Genomic DNA, 21,885 nt, shown 5'->3' on the forward strand with positions numbered 1-21,885 from the left:
TAAAATATGTTTTAATATGTTTTCGCATTTCATATGAATCATCTAAAGAGGCTTTTAATTTGTATAACATTATAAAACATTTATTGAGTCACATTTTGTAAAAAAGTTGTTTCAACTTAAAAAAGTGTTTGCGCTGCCTTCAAATTTTAAGTTTACTCAACTCAAATATCCACGGTTTCATGTAGTAAAACTTAACATTTCATGACTAAACTTAAAAACTTAAAAAAGGCAACACGAACACTTACTTTTTTAAGTTGTTTTTTTTACAGTGTGCCATAACATGCATAAATATGAATTTCAAAACTTTCATGTATCACATAAACCACACTGGTTTACACAGATATGCTGCGATTTACCCTAAAACTCAGTTTCCACTGACCAAGCTCACACATTTTACACACAATTTAGGCTTCTACAATTCTTCTATTTTTTGATTTTCCAGATTCTTTGTTAATATCCTTAATTTATAATTAATATGTTTATTAAGACTAACTTTCTTTGATTTCAGAAGTGTTATCAATTCATATCAATCATAACTTCCATGCAGTCTTCATCATTAAAATAAAATATACATCATTATCGATAGAAGCGCTGACTCCGCTGTAATAGTTCCAGAATTCATCTTTTGTCACCTGTAAATGGAATAGAGAATATTGTGTTATAAAACAAACCGGTAGCCCTTTGTAAGACCCTCATCACCAAAAAGCACAAAGCAGAAGGACAATCCCAACCCAGAAAGAAAGTGAGTGAATTAATAACAATCATAATTTGTATTTGAGTTTTCGAGTGTTTCTCACAGGGATCCAAGCAGGTGCAAAGACAGCTTTCAATAGCCAAATAAAGAGGATGCACACAATCATAAGACTCAATACCACACCACCTGCGCTTGTTAGATCATGTGGCTGATTCTGGAATAAAACAATAGATTCATTAGTGCAGCTGCTTGTCTGCAGTGAGAAACACTGTGCAATAAGTCATTGGTTGATTTTTTTTGATCATGTGAGGTAGATTCCCAAAACCCCAACGTTACACCAAAGGTAAACTTGCCACCTTATTTTAGACTCAACCCTGTCAAAACTGTTGCTTTTAAGCTGTCATGTGCTCAAAATGTGTTTGTATACACACACAGTGAAGATTAAGTGAAGATCAAAATTAAAGAACAATCTATAAATACTTAATTTTGAAATATTGTTAATCTTCATTGCTCAAAATTTGAAGGAATATTAGCTGTAGGTATACAACTGTTGTGCTACTATGTTTGACAAAATATCCATTGTATTTCAAAAAAAACTTTATTTTGTGGAAAACACAGTGATCAGAATTAGATAACAGTAACCACTGTAGCACAAAAGTAGATTACAAATAAGATTTGGAGGGTTACAGCTGTCAGAAATTAGTAGGAAGTGTAGAGGCCCTTGCTTTGAAAGACTTCAGCACATCTGCAGCCACAGGACATCACTTGTTTCTCACACTTTGCTGGTGTGGTCTTATTCCACTGTTCTTCTGCAGTTTGATAACTGTAGTGGGTTTCTCAGTTATAACTTTGTCGCCGATGATTTTTCAGAGATTTTCAGTTTAGATCAGGTTTAAATCAAGACTCTGGCCCGGCAATTTCAGTGTTTTTAGTTTTTAAGGAACTGTTTTACCTGTTTTGCAGTGTGACAGGGACATTGTCTTGAATAAAAATTGCAGGCTGATTGAGAGATGCTTGCAGGGAAGGAACTGCAGCTTGCTGAAGGAGGTTCTGATATACATTTGCATTCACTCTGCCTTGTATCTATATAAGAGGCTCAACCTACTGTAGAAAACATCCCCTAAAACAAGACACTTCCTCCTCCACCTTTCACTGACTTCTTTACGCACTCAACCTTCAGTCTTTCCTCAGTCTGATGCCAAACTAAATGTTTCCCCATCAGACCCAAATAAATAAAACTTGCTCTCATCAATAAAGTGAACTTTAAAAAAGCCTAGCCTTTGGACTCTTTCTGCTGATGAGGGACCTGCCAAGACAGATCCCTACCCTGTTCAGCACTGAACTGGCAAGCAATAACTTGGAGGTGTCTGTGTTCTCTAATTTTGTCCTTTTTCAAATATCTCATTTAAGTTTGCTTCAGGATACAAAAACTGCTTAAAAACTACCCTTCTACTTCTGTTAGGATAACTTCAAATTGGTCTAAGCACTGACCTTGAAATTTAGGAAATTATAGGTTGTTCTGTAATTTTGATCTCCACTGTGAATATATAATAAGTTTATAATGAAATAAAATATATATAAAATGTTTAACAGGCTCATGACAGGGTCAAGATGAACTTTTGCTGAAGGTTGACCGTCTTTGTTCTTTACCCAAAAACAGGTGATTTAGAAGTTTAGTCAAGCTTCCATGCACTTTTCATCATTACAATAAAGTAGATATCTGTGTCAATGGATGCGCTCACGCCGGAGTAGTAGTTCAAAAACTCCTCTTTTGTGACCTGATGTATGAAGACAGCATTATCAAACTTTGAATGCTTAAATGAATGCTTAAAACCAACAAACTTATTCTAAAGACAGTCTATGTATTATTAATGTACTGTTATGCTTGATACTCTTTGTTTTAGATGAGACAATAATGTTTTTCAGTATCTTCATACCTTTCCATCCTTGTCATCCGGAGAGTCAAAACTGTCCAGGAATTTGCGGAATACTTGGTCTTCGGTCCACTCACCGTTTCGATATTTTGGGTGATTTTTGACATTGTATACTCCTCTCAGATCCTCGATTGTAATCACACCATCTCCGGTCTTATCCAGCTTTTTGAATGCCTGTAGCACCACCTCCTTTCTGGCATTAGACATGGGTGGCTGCAATTACATGAATGAGACAACATGACCACAGATGCCTAAACTGGTGTAGAAACACATCACCATTCAGTGTGTTTGTTTACCCTCAGAGTGATAAGGAACTCATCAAAATCAATGAGTCCACTGCCGTCCTTGTCAAACTGCTGAAAAAGGTTCATGGCCTCTTCTTTCTCGATGAGCACACCATAGTCACTAAGGCCTTTCAGAAACTCTTTCATGTCCAGTGTGCGACTATTGTCATCATCCATGATCCGAAAAGTCCTGAGAACATCAGACTGTAGTCAAATATCAGCATTGCAGTGTATATAAAGAAACATATGTGACCCTGGACCACAAGAAACCGTCTTAAATCATAAGTTGCCAACAATACATTGTATGGGTTCTTTTATGCCAAAAATCATTGGGATATTAAGGTCATGTTCCATGAAGATATTTTATAAATTTCCTATCGTAAATATATGAAAACCTAATTTTTGATTAGTAATATGCATTGTTAAGAACTTAATTTGGACAAAAGGCAATTTTCTCAATATTTTGATTATTTTGCACCCTCAGATTCCAGGGTGTGTATTCCATTTTCAAATAGTTGTATCTCAGCCACATATTGTCCTATCCTAACAAACCATACATCAATGAAAATAATTATTTATTCAGACAATGTATAAATCTCAATTTTGAAAAACTGACCCTTATGACTGGATTTGTGGTCCAGGGTCACATATATAATGCATACTGTACCTGCCCAGTCCTTTGATTCCTGCGGACCCTCGTGCCAAACACTGCAACCTCAAACGCTCAATGGGGTCTGAACAATTCGTCAGCTGTTTCTTGGCACTGACTGCCATATCTCGGTCGTGCCGCGATGTACCTGCCATCCTACACCTATCTGATCTGAAGGTGACAAGAGTGTTTTTTAGACTTATTTATGTGGCTACACTCTTAAAAATAAAGGTTCCTTATTGGCATCCATGGTTCCATGAAAAATCTTTAACATCCATGGAAACTTTCCATTGCACAGAAGGTTCTGTATAGTAGGAAAAGCTTATCCACCTTATTCTTCAACGTGGAAGTAAGCCTATGGGTGAAACTTCCGGTTCATTTTCCCGCTATAGGGAAATAACGAGAAGAAGTGCAGTAAACGGTAAAACTATTTGCACTACAAACCGGTGTGTTCATAATACATTAAAATAATTTGGTAAAACACACCAATTTGCAATATCAAGCAGCAAAACAAGCTCTGTATGTGGATGAGACCAGAAGCCAAACCCATAAAATTTGCAAAGGGTTGTGCCCGTTCTTACGAGAAAATAAGGTGGATAAGAATAACAACATGCAGTAAATGGTAAAACTGTTTGCACTACAAACCAGTGTGTTCATAATTAAGATAATACATTAAAGTAATGTGGTAAGACACACCAATTTGCAAGCAGAAAACAAGCTGTTTTGTACAGCTAAAAATAGCTGGACGTGGATGAGACCAGAAGTCCACTTTTACAGTAAATATAAGGTGGATTTAGATTTTTAAAATGTTTCCTTTGACGTTTTTCACCATTTGTAACCATCTTTTTCTTTCGCTTGCTCATTTCTAAATGATGTGACAAATTAATTCTAAGACTAAAATTATTCCATGTAGTCTCTAAATTCACTGTAATTATAATAATATTAAAGTAATTCACCTTAGAGCTACGACTGAGTAATTCTAATCGTGGACTACTGACTAACGTTATGGAGTAAGTAAACAACATGCTCTTCACCTGCCATAATTCAGCAAACAGCACAAGACGCCACGATATAAAGTCTTTATTTACCCTAAATAATCTATTTGCTGCGTACTCACGTAGAGGAGTGAAACAAAACGATGATAAATGTGTTGAAACCACCTGGATTTTCCTAGCGTCGTTTGGTCTTTCCTGTTTCAGCGTTCAGTGTTTCCATAGAGACGAGTTCTTGCATTTGATTGGTCGTTCTCGCTTCAGGTGTTTGATCTTCCGTTGCTGTTCAAGTTCACACGGGTTGTTGTTGAACAGTCAAACGGTATAAAAACAATGCGAAACAGAATTTTGAATATGAAACAACTGTGGAAATGACTACTGTAGATATCTCAGCTTTTCGAGTATGTTTGTGTAAGTACTTAAACGTTTGGAGACAAACACAATAGAAAGTTCCTGAGACGTAATAAGAACGTATGGTTGAAGTCAAAAGTTTACATACACCTTGCAGAATCTGCAAAATGTTAATTATTTTACCAAAATAAAAGGGGTTAATTCAAAATTCATGTTATTTTTTATTTAGTACTGACCTACTGAATAAGATATTTCTCATAAAAGACGTTTATATAGTCCTCAAAAGAAATAATAGTTACGTGAATTAATAATTACGTGATTCTTAATACTGTGCTGTTACCTGAATGATCCACAGCGGGGTTTTTTTTTTAGTGATAATTTGTTCTTGAGTTAAAAAAAAAATTCTTCAGGTTCGACAAATTATTTTTGTGTATTTGAACCCTTTCCAACAATGACTGTATGATTTTAGGATCCATCTTTTCACACTGAGTACAACTGAGGGACTCATATGCAACTATTACAGAAGGTTTAAACACTCACTAATGCTTCAGAAGGAAACAAAATGCATTAAGAGCCAGGGGGTGAAATTTTTTTAAATTTGAAGATCAGGGTAAATGTAACTTATTTTGTTCTCTGGGGAACATGTAAGTATCTTCTGTAGGGCAGTACTAAATAGTAAAAAAAAAAAAAGTGATATTTCAGCAAAATAAGAAAAATGTACACATCCTCATTCTGTTGAAAAGTTTTCACCAATGCATCATGTTTCCTTCTGAAGCATTAGTGAGCGTCTAGACCTTCTGTACTAGTTGCGTATGAGTTACTCATTTTTCCTAAGTGTGAAAAGATGAATCTTATAATCATAACCAGTCATTGTTGGAAAGGTTTCAAATACACAAAAATGCTAAAAAAAAACAAAGAATTTGTGGAACCTGAAGGACTTCTCTGAAGAACAGCGCTAAGTTTAACTGTTCAGGACAAACAAGGGACTCATGAACAACTATCACTAAAAAAAAAACACAGCTGTGAATCATTCAGATACAATACAGTATTAAGAATCAAGTGTATGTAAACTTTTGAACAGGATCATTTTTATAAATTCAACTATTATTTTCTCTTGTGGACTACATGTATAAGTTCTATGGGAAATATCTTATTCAGGTCAGTACTAAATAAAAATAACATGCATTTTGTATGATCCCTCTTATTTTGGTAAAACAATTAACATTTTGCAGATTCTGCAACTTTAGATACACAACATTAGCAAACAGAGGCAAATATGATTTAATCAATAATTTATTAATTGCAAGATTACATATTCAGTATGTGTCTATTTGGAATGTACCACAGTTAACTTACACCAACTATACAAATTAACAAACTCCAGCATTAGATCCAGTAGGCCTTTATCAGTATACTAATTGAGAACTGACCATATCAAAAAGATCACAGCTCACTGGCAACAAAATTAATATCTTCATAAATACACAGTAGATACTATCAGCAAACCAAAAAGTAATAATAAACCAAAAACACAAAAACACCCTTTTTATTTAAACTCAAAGGGCTAAACTTGTGATCAAAATACATTAATTCAAGATGAAACCATGATGCTTAGCATTTGTGGAGAGCAGACATACTATGTTTGTAGTGGAATATACTGTACATTACTTAGCTGCTACTGCACGTCCTGTGAGAAACAAGAGTTAGACTCAGTAGAACACCATGCAAAAATTTACATCAGATATGCTTGATATTTTATGACATTTAAAAAAGTGATTCCCTCACATCTTGCCATGCACTCAGTCAGTAGTCTTGTTTTATAAGCTTGTTATGTAGTTGCTAACTTCCTTCAACACATTCATATACTGACAATCTGTTTTCTATAAGAAAACTGCGCTTGTGATTGAGAAATGCTTGTAAGTCTTGAAAACCAGAACGTAAGTACTTTTTGTAATCTGTTGTAATCTGTGTCCTTAAAGCTATTTCAACATCCTTGCTTATTCAGAATAAGTGACATACGTGTCAGTGCAAATCAAAAATGGCCTATCAGACATTCATTCATAAGACCACAGCTAAAAATAATGTAACATATATATACTTCATTATAAATACAGAGTCCAAGGATAATAATAAAAAAAAGTGAAACAAGCAAATAATGTCTAACAGACAAAAAATACAGCTTTACATATCAAATTAAATGTTTGTGACTTTAAGTTAATATTTCCTTCATTAAAAATACTAATTTCATGGATGGAATGTTAAGATGAAACATTCAAGAAAAAAAAAAAAAACTTAATTTTTGACACCCACATGAACTACTGGAAAGCCATAACACCTTCAAAGGTTAAATATGAGTGTTATATTAACTTCAGATTAAACCCTCAATCTTAAGCAATCTCTCTGGCTTTATACCAAAACAATCACGTGTACAAAAAATACACGTGCCTATGTTTAGATCTATAAAATCTCTATTCACAATAACACCCAACACAAATTGGCCACATGTACATGATACTTACATGTTACTTGACTAATGTAAACGCTCAGGTACGTCACCTGATACCTATCAGCAGTAAATGATGTGAAACAGTGAGTTGAACTAAATTTTCCCCATCTGTAGTACCTCTTATAACTCAGTGATCTGACTGTTCAGCATTAATTGACTCATTTCTTGAAGAAACTGTGAGCAAAAGAGACATTTCCCACTTGTCTCATGTAGCAGTCTGACTGTCTGGCACTTCAAAACAAGTGTGTACATTTCTCTGTGTTTTTGTGTGTTTATCAGGACGCATGCAGATGACTACACTGCATTACATGATACAGGAAGATGCTTAAAATGAGAGGGACAGACCACTTCTTTAGGAGTGTTTTTAGAGGTAAAATTCAGCATATTTTCTCATGACAGTGTTTTTGACCAAAGTGAAAAACATCAAACGTCATCAAAGATTCGGCTTCGAGAAGAAGACATTGAAAGGTACCTTCCACCGGCATGTCTGTGGGGGAAGGAAACAAAGGAGTCAGTGCATGCAGTACAGGAAAGCTTAAAAAAAAAACCTCATGACAATAGTGACACAGGGAAGGTGCATTTTTGTTGGCCAAAAACCAGAAACGACTTAGCATTTTGCACTTGTGGTTTCATCATCCTGAACTTACGGTTTTTTTTTGTTAAACGCCTGTAATAATGCCTGTGGTTAACAGTCATTATTCAGGACTCAAGTTCAAGAAGATTGTATTATATGACATAAAATCAATAATACACCCAAAAAGTGAATTTAATTATTAAGTAAATTATGTACAAAGTCAATGCAAAGACTAACACAGTCAGACTTCATAAAGAATTCATGCGAATGACGTGAATCGGATTGCGTGATATATGCCTCAATGGCATCTGCCACACAAGTTCAAAAATTCAAGCCGAAAATTCGCAAGCCAATCAGTGAAGAGCTCCTCCGGTTGTATGAGAATATGTATTTATATTGTTTTCATGTTTTAATTTGAGCGAGTGATGTGAAAAACATCCCACGAGTAAACTAGAGCGAGTAATGCGATGCAAAGTATTTTAGTGCTGTCAAACAATTTATCGTGATTAATCGCATCCAAAATAAGTTTTTGTTTACATAATATATGTTTGTTTATGGTGTATATTTATTATGTATATATAAATACACACAAAAAAAACACAAAAGGGTGATTTTTGTATGCGATTAGTCACGATTAATCATTTGAAAGTACTAAAATATTCGCTTTGCGTTTGGTGTACACACATCATAACACATGGCTAAATGGGACTACAGAGGTTGTCGGTGACATTAAAGGACTAGTTCACCCAAAAATGAAAATTCTGTCATTAATTACTTACCCTTATGTCGTTCCATGTCTGACACAGAAGAGAAGAAATCATTGAATAAAGTCGTATTTTTGTTTTCTTTGCGTACAGAAGTAGCTTTATAAAATTACGCTTGAACTACTGATTTCACATGCACTTAATGATGTCCTTACTACCTTTCTGGTCCTTGAACTTTATTTTGAACGTGTCAGTTGCGTTGCTGTCTATGCAGGGTCAGAAAGCTCTCGGATTCATCAAATATATCTTAATTTGTTTTGCGAAGATAAACGAAGGTCTTGCCTTCGTTTGAAAGGTTATGAGGGTTGGAACGATATTCAAGACAGAATTTTAATTTTTGGGTGAACTATCTCTTTAAACATCAACACTCGGAATGGATAACCTCATCTACTCACTAGTCAACTTTTACATCCTCATTGTGTTTAGAATTGTGCTCTTGCAATCTATTCTAATTGACCTTTCAGGGAAAATGTTTTCAAATAAATACAGAAGATTTAGAGATTGTGATAATGAGGTCAAGTGGCTGTGGTGTAGTTTATTTATAGCCTATATTTAGCTTTTGCTGATCTGTTTAGGCTTTAAAACTGTAAAAGTTGTGTTCAATTATGAGTCAGTCACCACATTTTCTGCAGTAATCCAAAAGGCAATTTGTCAAGAGAACAAAGTTGATGCTAACTTTCATGTTGGCCCACAAATATACTTCATGACTGGAGCACTTAATAAAACTCAAACTAACCTGCCAGGTTCAGATTGCAAGGGGTCATCAGTGAGCGTTTCAGCATTAAAGTCCAACGGCTCAGCATCTTGCAGCAACTCAATGCTGTCTCGCCCCGTCTGGCTGCCACTACGGGTGTACTTGGCCTCTGCGTAAAAAATAAACGGATAAATATTCAGTTGATTGCTTTTTTGCAAAAGTCACTTACAGGATTAATTCATTTCCAGAATAAAAATTTCCTGATAATTTACTGACCCCTATGCCATCGAAGATGTTCATGTCATTCCTTCTTTAATTAAGGTTTTGGAGGAAAACATTCTGGGACTTTTCTTTATATAATCAACTTCAATGGTGGCCAACAGGTTGAAGGTCCAAACTGCAGTTTCAACATAGCTTCAAAGGGCTCTACACAATCCTAGCCAAGGAATAAGAGTCTTATCTAGCGAAACAATCACTTAATGCGTGAAGTCATATACATAATTTCGCTAAAGATGCTTATTCCTCGGCTGGGATCGTGTGGAGCCCTTTGAAGCTGCATTAAAAAAAATCCTCAAAACCTTTCTTCTCGACTGAAATAAGAAAGACATGAACATCTTGGATGACACGGGATTGAGTAAATTATCAGAAATTTTTTATTCTGGAAGTAAAGTTATCCTTTATTAACAAAAACACTATAGGAATACTACAGGACAGATGTCTTATTGGGCACTGAACATACGCCGGTTTGTGTCTGAATGTAGGGTTTCACCGTAGTTGGTTTCCTTCATCTCAGACATGGACATCCTGTTTCTGGCAGCAACCTCATCTCGTTGTGCATAACGCTCTCTCCACTCCTGCCATATACATATAAACCATATTTAACTCTAATATGTTTTATTAAAGTAATTATAAATATATTACTCTGTAATATATGACTCACTCTTCGTCTGTTCTCCCCATCTTCTATTCTTTGGCGTTTTCTTCTTTCTATGCAAGAAAAAAAAAACAGCAAGTCAGATAATTCAGATACATGTCCTCGTTTAATACCGGATGGGACTGTGTTAAAAGTGTTTAATGTTTGTGTCAGCGGTAACTACCCTCTGACGTTCTGAGGTTTTCACCACTGCAGAAAGTAAAGCTGCTGCAATGAGCAAAAGTGATTTCTGTCTGAATCATTATTTATTTCTGTATTACATCTAACCATAGCAACCACAGGAGACTGCTCTACCTTATTTTTATACTACCGGTCCAACAGTTAGATAGTCTTCACATTACATTTTTCTTATAGTCTTGAAAAGTATAAATTGGGCCTGTGAATAAACTTGTTTACAAAACATAAAGAATAACATTTTATGTTTATTTTATATTCCAGTTCTTATATTTAATATAATACTGTATGTACAGTTGAGGTCAAAAGTGGACATACACCTTGAGGAATCTGTTAAATGCTAATTATTTTACCAAAATAAAAGAGTTCTTATAAATATTTTAATTTGCATACACTTGATTCTTAATACTGTGTTGTTACCTGAATGATCCACACCTGTGTTTTTAGTTCTTTTAGTCCTTTGTTTGTCCTGAACAGTTAAACTGCCTGCTGTTCTTCAGAAAAATCGTTTAGGTCCCACAAATTCTTTGGTTTTTCAGCATCTTTGTGTATTTGAACCCTTTCCAACAATGACTGTATGAATTTGAGAGCCATCTTTTCACACTGAGGACAACTGAGGGACTCATATGCAACTATTACAGAAGGTACAAACGCTCACTGATCATTCAGAATGAAAAACATTAAGAGCCTTTTGAACTAAAAACTTTTGAACTGAATGAATATTCAGAAGCTACGGAAGATACATACACTTCCCAGATGACAAAATAAGTTATATTTACCCTGATCTTCAAATTTCAAAAGTTTTTACCCCCCAGCAACACAGTATTAAGAATCAAGTGTATGTAAACTTTTGAACAGGGTCATTTTTATAAATTCAACTATTTATAGACTGTGTAAATGTCTTCAGGTCAGTACTAAACAAAAACTAACATGCATTTTGTATGATCCCTCTTATTTTAGTTAAAAACCCCCCCAACATTTTGCAGATTCTGCAAGGTGCATGTAAACTTTTGACCTCAGCTGTATCATTTATTTTAATATATAAATATAATCAAATCACCTCTGCGCAGGAGTTCTCTGCCTTCATCTATGAGGTCAGAGGTCATTTCGTTGTCTCCCATGAACTGCTGGAAACCCAGGAGGTTCAGGCAACGTGTGCCAAGACTGGGCAGAAAACATTTAAAATCGGTCAGAAACTACATCTTAATATTTGACACATAATACCCGACATGAAACTCTTCTGGTTGCTGATTTCTAGAAAAGATTACACTAACCTGAAGTAAGTAGCAATGCACAGAATGACAATCAGCATGGGGTAATAGATGTAGAAACCGTCCGCAATGAAGGACAGGACCCGCATGGAACCCATGATCTGCAACATTACAGAAGGTTCCTTTAATGTTTAATAGTAATTATAAAACAGATAGTTCCGGTCCCTCATTCTGATTGGTTGAGCCGCGTTCTAAGCTGTTGTAAATTGCTTTGTTTACTTCTGTATGTTGCTTGGCAACCACTTTGTTGCAACCACAACTGTTTCTAAGGAACTACATGGTTTGGTGGACGAATACTGTTTTTATTTATATCATTACACTTTATTTGCTCCGTTTTATTTTGTGACATGTATATGGAATAACGTTTTATAAAAGCAACAAGCTGCTTCGTGTTGTGCCTAACAGCGCCACTTAAAATAATAATAATTCTGTGCATTTCAGATAATGCTAAATAACTCACAGAGGTGTATGCCGTCTGCTGCTTTGCTTGGTGGGATATGGCAGAATCCATGTGAATCAGTCCCAGGAAGTTTAGACACAGTGGAGGAGTCAAGCGGCAAAAAAGCCTAGTAAACACATTGGTTTTTGTGGTTTAACAGAGAAGGGCAGAGTTCACTGGAAATACGGTTCAGCTTAATAGACTGAAGACTTCTATATAACATACATGCCGCTGAACTGCAGGCTGTAAGCGTCAGTTTGGTGATGTGAGGCCAAGTAGTAGTAGTTGAAGACTCGGATGCGAAACACAGTGGAGTAGACGCAGGTGCAGAGGAAAAAGATGGTAATGAAGCACGCCATCTACAGGACAAAATGACAATGTTAGGTTGTTTCAGCTAATGCCACAGGTCTAAAACCAAGTCTGACTGTGTTAGCAAGCTTTTAGTTTTGGTCAAGTGAAAAAAATAACTTAATCTGAATCAGAATGATCTTTTTTTGAAAGTATGCTGACACATATCTGAATATTACGAGGAAAGAATCTGAATAACAGCAACAAGACACAATAAATAAATAAATAAATAAATAAATACCTAAACTGAATAAAAATAAATATATATAAAAATACACAATATTCAAAATAGATACAAAATATATGAAATTAAACAGACAATATAAAATTAAATATAAAATATTACTAAAATAAATCTAAACAAAATATAAAATAAGTTCATGATAAAAATAATTTTAATTTTATTTGTATATATATATATATATATATATATATATATATATATATTTAATTTATATGTATATATAATATATATTTAATTTATATATATAAATAAGAAGAAGAAGAAGAAGAAATGGACTGGAGTAATTGGTGCTGAAAATTCATCTTTGCTATCACAGGAATAAATTATAAAATATATTAAAACAGAATTTTTTTTTCTAAATTGAAAAATTATTTTACAATAATACAATTTTTACTGTATTTTTAATCAAATAAATGCAGTCTTGTTGAGCATAAGAGACTGTGTTTTAAAAACATTAAATATTTAAATAATTTAATTTAGCTACATATACAGTATAATATAAATACAATACAATATTTTGTACAATACAATATAAATGCAATATAAACATTTAACAGCCAATTTAAAACTATCAAATTAAAATAAATATATATCAAACTTACTGTTTAAATAGCTCTTATTAAATTAAGAATTAATTAATAATAATAATAATAATAATAATAATTATTATTATTATTATTATTATTATTATTATTAATTTTACTTTTGGGAAGGTACACTTTAATAGGGCCATGGCATTATTATTAATAATTACTTGTATTACTACTAAATTTAATAATTCATTAATAATTATATTAATAATTATTATTTAATTAATAATAATAATAATAATAATAATAATTATTATTATTATTATTAATAATAATAATGATAATAATAATAATTACTTGTATTTCTGCTAAATAAACTAAATAATATTACTAGTGTAAATTTCACTGTAAAATAAAAAAAACTGAGTAAGAGAAAATATATATATATATAACAATAAATAACACAAATTTTATTTTAACATACAAATGTAAAACTACATAAGTGAATTTACTGACATTATCTCTCCCCCTATCTTTTTATCTATCTATCTATCTATCTATCTATCTATCTCATCTTACTTTTTGTCTACTGCTGCCTTCATTTTTAGATTCTCCCACAATGTTTGTATAAAGATCTAAAACCATCATAACTGAAGATCTTTTTGCTTCAATAAAGACCTGGAACTAAAAACAACATACATGTATCTTTTAATCACAGATTTTCCTAGATTAGATCCCTAAGTTTAAGCAGACTCACCTCAATGTACAGGTAGTTGTAATCCCTCTCAGCAAGCTGGATAAACACAGCAAAGAGTGACAGAACGGGATGAGTACTGAAGAAAGTGCACTCAGACCAAACCACGGCCACCGAAAACAGCGACAGAACCACAGACAGTGCACGGTAAAACCACTGCTTCAGCAAACACTCCCAGTACCACTCTGAAGAAGGAGCAAAAGACAGTAAGACAGGATCAACATTGACATTTGTTTCAAATGCATCATCTATTAGAGCACCTACCTACTGTGGGAGTATAAATGTAGCGTCTGAACCAGCCTACAGGTTCTGGAGGGGCAAAACTGTGAACGAACTGCCGAGAGGTGCTGGTTTCGTTCTTGGCAACGTCCTCGAGATGGAAAGCCTGTTCCAGCAATATCTGCCACTGAACACGGGTGCGATTGTGCCTCTGCACGGCATAAATTACCTGAGAAACTAGCTGTTAGTAATATTTTCAAGCAAAATTCTGAAAACACAAAGAAAATAATTGAGCAGTACCTGCTTGTGTAGTTTCGAAAGACTTCTTTCAGTGGGATATGCGTTTTGTTTATCATCAAAATCCTCATAGTCATCCATATTCCTGCCCATTTTCTCCTGATATTCAACTGGACACTAAAAAAAAAAGTTTTCTATTAAAAAGAGTGGCATGATTAGTTCAAATTAATACTTAAAGGCTGCTATCACATTGTCCTCTCACCTTTCGGAGAATGGTGTCCACGTTCTTCCTCAGTGGATGATTATATTTGATTGATTCGTTGATTTTTCTCACTTCCTGTGATAAAAATACAAACTTCTAAGACACAGTGTTGGCTGAACAGACTCAGATCTGACATTACCGTTCAAAAACCAGCTCAATCTTTGTTTACGGCGTATAAACACACATGGCTTTTACCTCCATGACATCTTCTAGGTTCTCCTCTGAATCCGCCTTCTCTGTCATGAGCTTGGCCGCTTTGAAGTAAGTCTTGATGAGGAGGTGACCCTGACGCGAGGCCTCCCAGTACGAGCGAGGGATCTCGACCAGGCCGTAGCCCAACAGCAACACTAGGAGAAACAGACCCCAAGTGTTGGCCGCAGTGATGCCGATGGTTTGCAGCTCATACCTGGTGAGGTGATACAGAAAAGTCAGTACAAACAGCAATGTGTGACAATGATGGAAGAATATTCTGGATTGGTTTACAGACCAGGAGAGGTTCCACTTAGGATGCACAGCCACATAGATGAGAAGAGAGCCGAAGATGAAAAGGTATGTGCCATAATAGATGGCATTCTCAATGAGGGCCGTCTTGATCTTTCCGGTAATGGAGAATCCTCCAGAGCGAGCATACGACTGCATGAATGGCAGAAGCAGCCTTGGAGGATAAATATTGTTATTAACCACTATTCTCACAGGTATTATACAGCATAGTTATTTATAGACACCTGTTGGTCTCTACTAGTAACTTGTTGCCTTCTATTGGTGGCTTATTAAAACTACTAAATCCTAATGGAATATGTCCTAAAACAAACTACGGGAAACCATTTTTTAACAATTTTAATAGTTAATATTTTGTCTGTAATGGTATTGTAGCAGAAACCATTAAAATTTCTGCGATTGTATCTATTGTTTTTTTCAGCAGGGATAAAAGGAAAAACATATAGTTTTCATGACATATGTCATTAACTGGAGAAAAAATGTGTCGCTTTAACGAGATAATTATGCCGTTTTAACAAGTTAATTATGTCATTTTAACAAGATAACTATGTCGTTGTTTAACAAGAAAGATGTTATTTTAATAACATAACTCGTTATTACGAGAAAAGACGTCGTTTAAAGAGAAAGTTGTTTTACGACATAATTATATGGTTAAAATCTTGTTATTAGAAGGAAAAATGTAGTTTTAACGAGAAAAGATGTTTAAACGACAACATCTCATTATTATAAGAAAAGGTGTCGTTTTAACGACATAACATCTTGTTATTATGAGAATAAATGTCGTTTTAATAAGAAAACGATGTTGTTTTAACAACATCACGTTGTTATGAGAAAGGATGTCATTTTAACGACATGTCTTGTTATTACAAGAAATTAGGCTGTTTTACGAGAAAAGATGTTTTAACGAGAGAAAGATGTTTTAACGACATATCTCATTGCGAGAAAGAATGTTGTTTTAATGACGTAACATTCCATTACGAGGAACGATGAGGTTTTAATGAGATAATTGTCACTTTAACGACATAACATCTTGTTTTTATGGAAAAAGATATCGTTTTAATAAGAAAAAGATGTTTTAACGACATCTCATTACAAGGAAAGATGTTTAATTAAATAATTATGTTGTTTTAAAGATATAACATCTCGTTATTACGAGAAAAGATGTTGTTTTAAAGAGGAAGTTGTTTTACGACAGAGAAAGTTGTTTTATGACATAATTATCTTGTTAAAATCTTGATGTTACAAGGAAAGATGTCGTTTTAACGAGAAAAGATGTTGTTTTAATGACATCTCCCGTTATTACAAAGAAAAGATGTTAATCTGATGAGATAATTATGACATTTTAACGACATAACATATTATTATGAGAAATATGTCATTTTAACAGGAAAGATATTGTTTTAACAATTTAATTATTTATGGATAATGAGAAAATGTTTTCACGAGGTAATTATGTCGTTTTAAAGACATAACACCTCATTATTACAAGAAAAGATGCCGTTTTAATGATATATCTCGTTATTACAAGGAAAGATGACGTTTTAATGGGATAATTGTTGCTTTAATGACATAACATCTCGTTATTATGGAAATAGATGTCGTTTTAACAAGAAAAGATGTTTAAACGACAACATCTCATTATTATGAGAAAAGGTGTCGTTTTAATGGCATAACATCTTGTTATTATTAAAATGTCGTTTTAATAAGAAAAAGATGTTGTTTTAACGACATCTCGTTACGAGAAAAGAAGTCATTTTAACGACAACATCTTGTTATTATGCGAAATTGTTTTAAGAGATAACTGTCATTTTAATGACCGCGTTATTACGAGAAAAATCTATTTTAACGACATATCTCATTATTATAAGAAAGGATGTCATTTTAACGACATAACATATCGTTATTACGAGGAAAGATGACGTTTTAATGAGATGATTGTCGTTTTAACAACATAATATCTCGTTATTATGGAAATAGATGTCCTTTTAATAAGAAAAAGCTGTTGTTTTAACGACATTTCATTACAAGGAAAGATGTTTAATTAAATAATTATGTTGTTTTAAGGATATTACATCTCGTTATTATGAGAAATTATATTGTTTTAAGAAATAATTATGTTGTTTTAACGAGAAAAAGATGTTTTAACAACATAACATCTTGTTACAAGAAAAAAAAATTAAAATATCTCTTAATGACAGCATCTCGTTATTACGAGAAAAGATGCCGTTTTAACAACATAACATCTTGGTATTATGAGAAAAGATGTTAAAATGTCATAAAACTTTGTGGCAGCAATGCACCACCGTATAGTGCTATACAAATAATTTTGAAATAAACTAAACATGTTTCACTTCAGGTTTACATATCTAAAATGACAAATAATATTTTTCCTGCGATATTGATCATTTATAAATTTCAGTTGGCTTTAATACAATATAAAGGCAATATAAACATTTAAAACTAAAAATGATTTAAAAATTCTTAAATTTATGATTATCCTCAGTTTTAAGGGGCACTATTATTGGCATTATTTTTATTTATTAGTATTAGTACTATATAAACAAAAGAAATATTACTAATGCAATATTTCACTATAAAATAAAAAAATGAGTAAGAAAAATAATAATAAAACTATGAATCATCAAAATCATAATAAACATAAATAACATAAATTTTAACGTACAAATGTAAAATTACTTGCTACAATTCACTCTGAAACAAGCAGTGCATACATTTATTAAATTAAACTAAATTCTTTGTGATATCAATTAATCTTGCAGCCCTACAACAGACTTGTGTAGCAACAGTGACAAAATAATTATCAGGAAGATTTAAGACGCCATTTTCAAGTTTGAAAAGGACAAAGCTTTCTCACCAAGTGAGACACTGTGAGGTCCAATAAACAACCCTCCAGAACACAGGCATGATGCCATCCGGAATGTAGCTCCATGGTTTATAGCACACATGTTGGGTGCTTTGGGATAAAAACGACAGAATATACATTCACAATCAAACAATATAACAGAATAGGGCTAACTGAATATATAGCGTGCAGGTGAACTCACAGGCTTACCTTTTATTGGGTGAGATAGAGGTATTTGGAGTCGTCTGGTTTGAAAGGACAGGGCTCAGGGCATGTGCGCCGTGATCAATTAAACACTGCTTGTAGATTGTCTGAAAATCAATTGCACAAGTTGCCGAGTTGCATCAGGAATTAACAGCACTGGACACTTCTATAAAGTGAGAGCCACACTAACCGTGCTGACGTCCAGGGGAAGAATGAAGACGATGAGAAAGCATAAATACCAAGCCAGCAGTGTGCCAAAGAGAACCATGCGCTGCTGCTTCTTGAAGTCGCCATAGCGATGCAGGAGGAAGAGAGCCAGGAAAAAGACGACCACAATCTCTATTCCCAGCGCCGCCCCGCTCATAGTGCACACCGCACTCCTCTCACTCTTCCAGGGACTGAGAACAACTGAAAACAGAAAAGACAAATGACTTGCAACACGGAAGATTTAAAATCCACGTGAAATGAAAGTTGGGGTGGGGGATTTAAAAAAATTATGTTTTAACACTTAATCTGAATTTCTGCATAAAACTATCCCAGATAGCACACATACGTCTGCAAGATGTCCGTTAAAGATCACTTGATCTGGAAAGCATCTGCTGTGTACAAACATCTGAAGATGTCTGTAAGATGTCAGTTTTACATCCATTCTAAATCATAAACATCTTAAAAGCATCTAATAGACATCTATTTGAGATCTGATAGGCAACATCCTGTAGACATATTGCAGATGAGCAAACACTCTAAAAAAAATACGTCTTCCAGATGTTAAATAGACGTCTCCATGATGTATGTGTGCTATCAGGGATTTTAAGATTTTAGACAAATAAAGTGAGGAAAATGCTACCAATAGATACAAAACAATACATTTTGATGTTAACGTGATTTAAATGGGTAACAAACATTTAGAATTTATTTTAAATAATTCGACTGAAGTGTTTGACATGGAGCGTTTTTATATGGTTACAAAAAAGTGCCCTCAACGAGGTGAAACTGCTCCCTATTAAAATCTGTACTTACTGTATGTGACAGCAGATTATGCATCTCAGAGACGCTTTTGTTTTTCCTCATTTGAGCGCAAGGACTAATTATGTGCAATTTCCTTATTCATTCACGCCTAAATAATCTTACGCACAATCAGACAATCAGGTTAGTCTAATGACGTGATAGGAAGTAATGACAGGATTATTTCCGCAAATCGTTATTTTCAGACAGAACAGATTCTTTTGAGCATCATAATGCGTTTTTGTTACTAAAACTGGAATGTAATCGTTCAATGAATTGACTCGGGAATCGACTCTGACTGATTCAGTTCAATTCGTAAACAATCGCTCAGAGCATTGTGAACTCTAGAGAACATTTGCACCGTGCTCACAAGAAATGCACCCCGACTGGTTTTGAATCCGGTTTTTAAATAATTCATTTAAAAAGATCCGACTCAAAAGAATGATTCAGTGATTCAACGAAGCGGACATCGCTGGAATAAAGCATACACATACGAATATAATACATTACGTGCAGGGCTTTGCAATTCATACACAACTGTTTGACGACAACGCCTGGTTTAATCGCAAACAAATCTGTCAAACAAAATCTTCAGCTGGTCATTCGGGCAGTTGCCCGTGTTTTGCTCTGAATCATGGGATCAAATTAATTCGCCTTACCTCAGATCTGCAGCAGAGAAATATGTGACGCAATAAACGTATACCCTAATTCATTCCCAAAGTAGAGACAAATCGAGAGCATCGCGTGATGATAAAAATTACCTGGAGGAAACCCACATTTCACTGATGTCCAGAAAACAAACGTCACGCCTCTGACGCATCTTAAGGGCGGCGGCCTATTTTCTTCTGGTGTTACAGGGAAGGTGCATATCGCCAACTACTGTATGAGAGCAAATAACCTAATTTTACGCAAAATAAAATAGTTTTTTATCACCAACAATGCATGTAAGTCTCAAGTAACAGAGAGAAAAAAACACTGTTTAAAATCGTTTGGGGTAGATGCTTTAATTATTACAGTTTGTGTGTAATGTATTGTAAAATGATTATTTGATTTTAGTTAAAAAGAGGAAGATTGGACAGTGAGTAACAAAAATAGTACACTATAACAAAGAGAATATGCACAAACGTACACTACCAGTCAATCTGTTTTGAACAGTAAGATTTTTATTTATTTTTTTTTTTTAAGTCTCTTCTGGTCACCAAGCCTGCGTTTATTTGATCCAAAGCAATTAAGCAGTAACATTCTGAAACATTTTTCCTATTTAAAATAATTGTTTTCTATTTGAATATATTTTAAAATGTTTAAAACTCAGCTGTTTTCAACATATTAATACTAAATGTGACCCTGGACCACAAAACCAGTCATAAGGGTCAATTTTTCGAAATTGAGCTTTGTACATCATCTGAAAGGTGAATAAACAAGCTTTCCATTGATGAATGGTTTGTTAGGATAGGACAGTATTTGGCCGAGATACAACTATTTGAATATCTGGAATCTGAGGGTGCAAAAAAATCAAAATATTGAGAAAATCACCTTTAAAGTTTCCAAATGAAGCTCCTACTAATGCATATTACTAAACAAAAATCAAGTTTTGATATATTTACAGTAAGAATTTTACAAAATATCTTCATGAAACATGATCTTTACTTAATTTCGTAATGATTTTTGGCATAAAAGAAAAATCTATAATTTTGACCCATACAATGTATTTTTGGCTATTGCTACAAATATACCCCAGCGACTTAAGATTGCTTTTGTGGTCCAGGGTCACAAATGTTTTTGAGCAGCAAATCAGAATTTTAGAATGATTTCTGAAGGATCACGTGACTGGAGTAATGATGCTAAAAGATCCAGCTTTGAATAAATTATATTTTTTTAAATATATTTAAATAGAAAGCAGTTATTTTAAATGGTAAAAAAAAATATTTTACGTTTTTACTGATATGCTGTACTTTGGATCAAATAAATGCAGGCTTGGTGAGCAGAAGAGACTTCTTTAAAAACATTAAAAATCTTACTGTTCAAAAACTGTATGTGTTGCAAAAAAAAAAAAAAAAAAGTGCAAAAAAGCTGCTGCTGTTCTGCCAAGGCAAAGACTTTTCTGTAGAGGGAGCACTGTGATTAAAAATGCTTATCACCTGACAGAAAAACGAGGACCATTTAGTTTGAACAGGAACCACAGAGAAGCCTTAATACACTACTAAATTATTTTTTGCTTATGTGCTCATCAATTTAAAGAACCCAGAAATATTGTGAGCCTTTCCTGCATCGCTGCCCAAACAATGATTACTTAGCGGAGGCCTACAAGTACAGCTCTTACCTAATTTAAAAAATCAGGAATAACAATAAAACCAAAAACAACGTCTGACCGCAAAGGTAGAGTTCTAGTCTAAAGCGCATGCTCAGTAAAGAGTAAACAAACAAGCGACGCCTTATGAAAATGGCAATTGGCTGTTTAACC

The 21,885-nt window shown here is 34.0% G+C and overlaps 2 protein-coding genes across 7 annotated transcripts; both read right to left on the minus strand.

The window, feature by feature from the left end:
* Positions 1-3: 3 nt before the first annotated feature.
* On the minus strand, positions 4-4,776 carry capslb (calcyphosine-like b). 2 transcript variants are annotated; one of them, XM_051093868.1, is made up of 6 exons: positions 4,679-4,776; positions 3,580-3,732; positions 2,925-3,102; positions 2,632-2,841; positions 2,345-2,472; positions 4-632 (listed from the first exon to the last, which is right to left on the minus strand). In XM_051093868.1, exons 2-5 carry the CDS (start codon positions 3,714-3,716, stop codon positions 2,368-2,370), a joined length of 630 nt encoding a protein of 209 aa, XP_050949825.1. In that variant the 5' UTR covers positions 3,717-3,732; positions 4,679-4,776; the 3' UTR covers positions 4-632; positions 2,345-2,367. The 2 variants fall into 2 exon arrangements, with proteins under 2 accessions (XP_050949825.1, XP_050949826.1); XM_051093869.1 differs by lacking the exon at positions 2,345-2,472.
* A 1,405-nt stretch (positions 4,777-6,181) lies between these two features.
* Positions 6,182-20,282, minus strand: lmbrd2b (LMBR1 domain containing 2b). Of its 5 annotated transcripts, none has more exons than XM_051093684.1 (18): positions 20,201-20,282; positions 18,610-18,827; positions 18,426-18,526; positions 18,228-18,326; positions 15,342-15,509; positions 15,050-15,260; positions 14,855-14,929; positions 14,656-14,769; positions 14,401-14,584; positions 14,140-14,321; positions 12,486-12,619; positions 12,282-12,387; positions 11,825-11,922; positions 11,611-11,714; positions 10,383-10,429; positions 10,182-10,296; positions 9,485-9,611; positions 6,182-7,897 (listed from the first exon to the last, which is right to left on the minus strand). In XM_051093684.1, the coding sequence occupies exons 2-18, from the start codon at positions 18,781-18,783 to the stop codon at positions 7,834-7,836; spliced, it is 2,103 nt and encodes a 700-aa protein (XP_050949641.1). In that variant the 5' UTR covers positions 18,784-18,827; positions 20,201-20,282; the 3' UTR covers positions 6,182-7,833. The 5 variants fall into 5 exon arrangements, with proteins under 5 accessions (XP_050949641.1, XP_050949639.1, XP_050949642.1 ...); XM_051093682.1 differs by having other exon boundaries at positions 20,186-20,250; XM_051093685.1 differs by having other exon boundaries at positions 10,212-10,296; positions 20,084-20,234.
* Positions 20,283-21,885: the final 1,603 nt, after the last annotated feature.

Source organism: Labeo rohita, chromosome 21 (assembly GCF_022985175.1).
Source record: "Labeo rohita strain BAU-BD-2019 chromosome 21, IGBB_LRoh.1.0, whole genome shotgun sequence".
Classification (NCBI taxonomy): domain Eukaryota; kingdom Metazoa; phylum Chordata; class Actinopteri; order Cypriniformes; family Cyprinidae; genus Labeo; species Labeo rohita.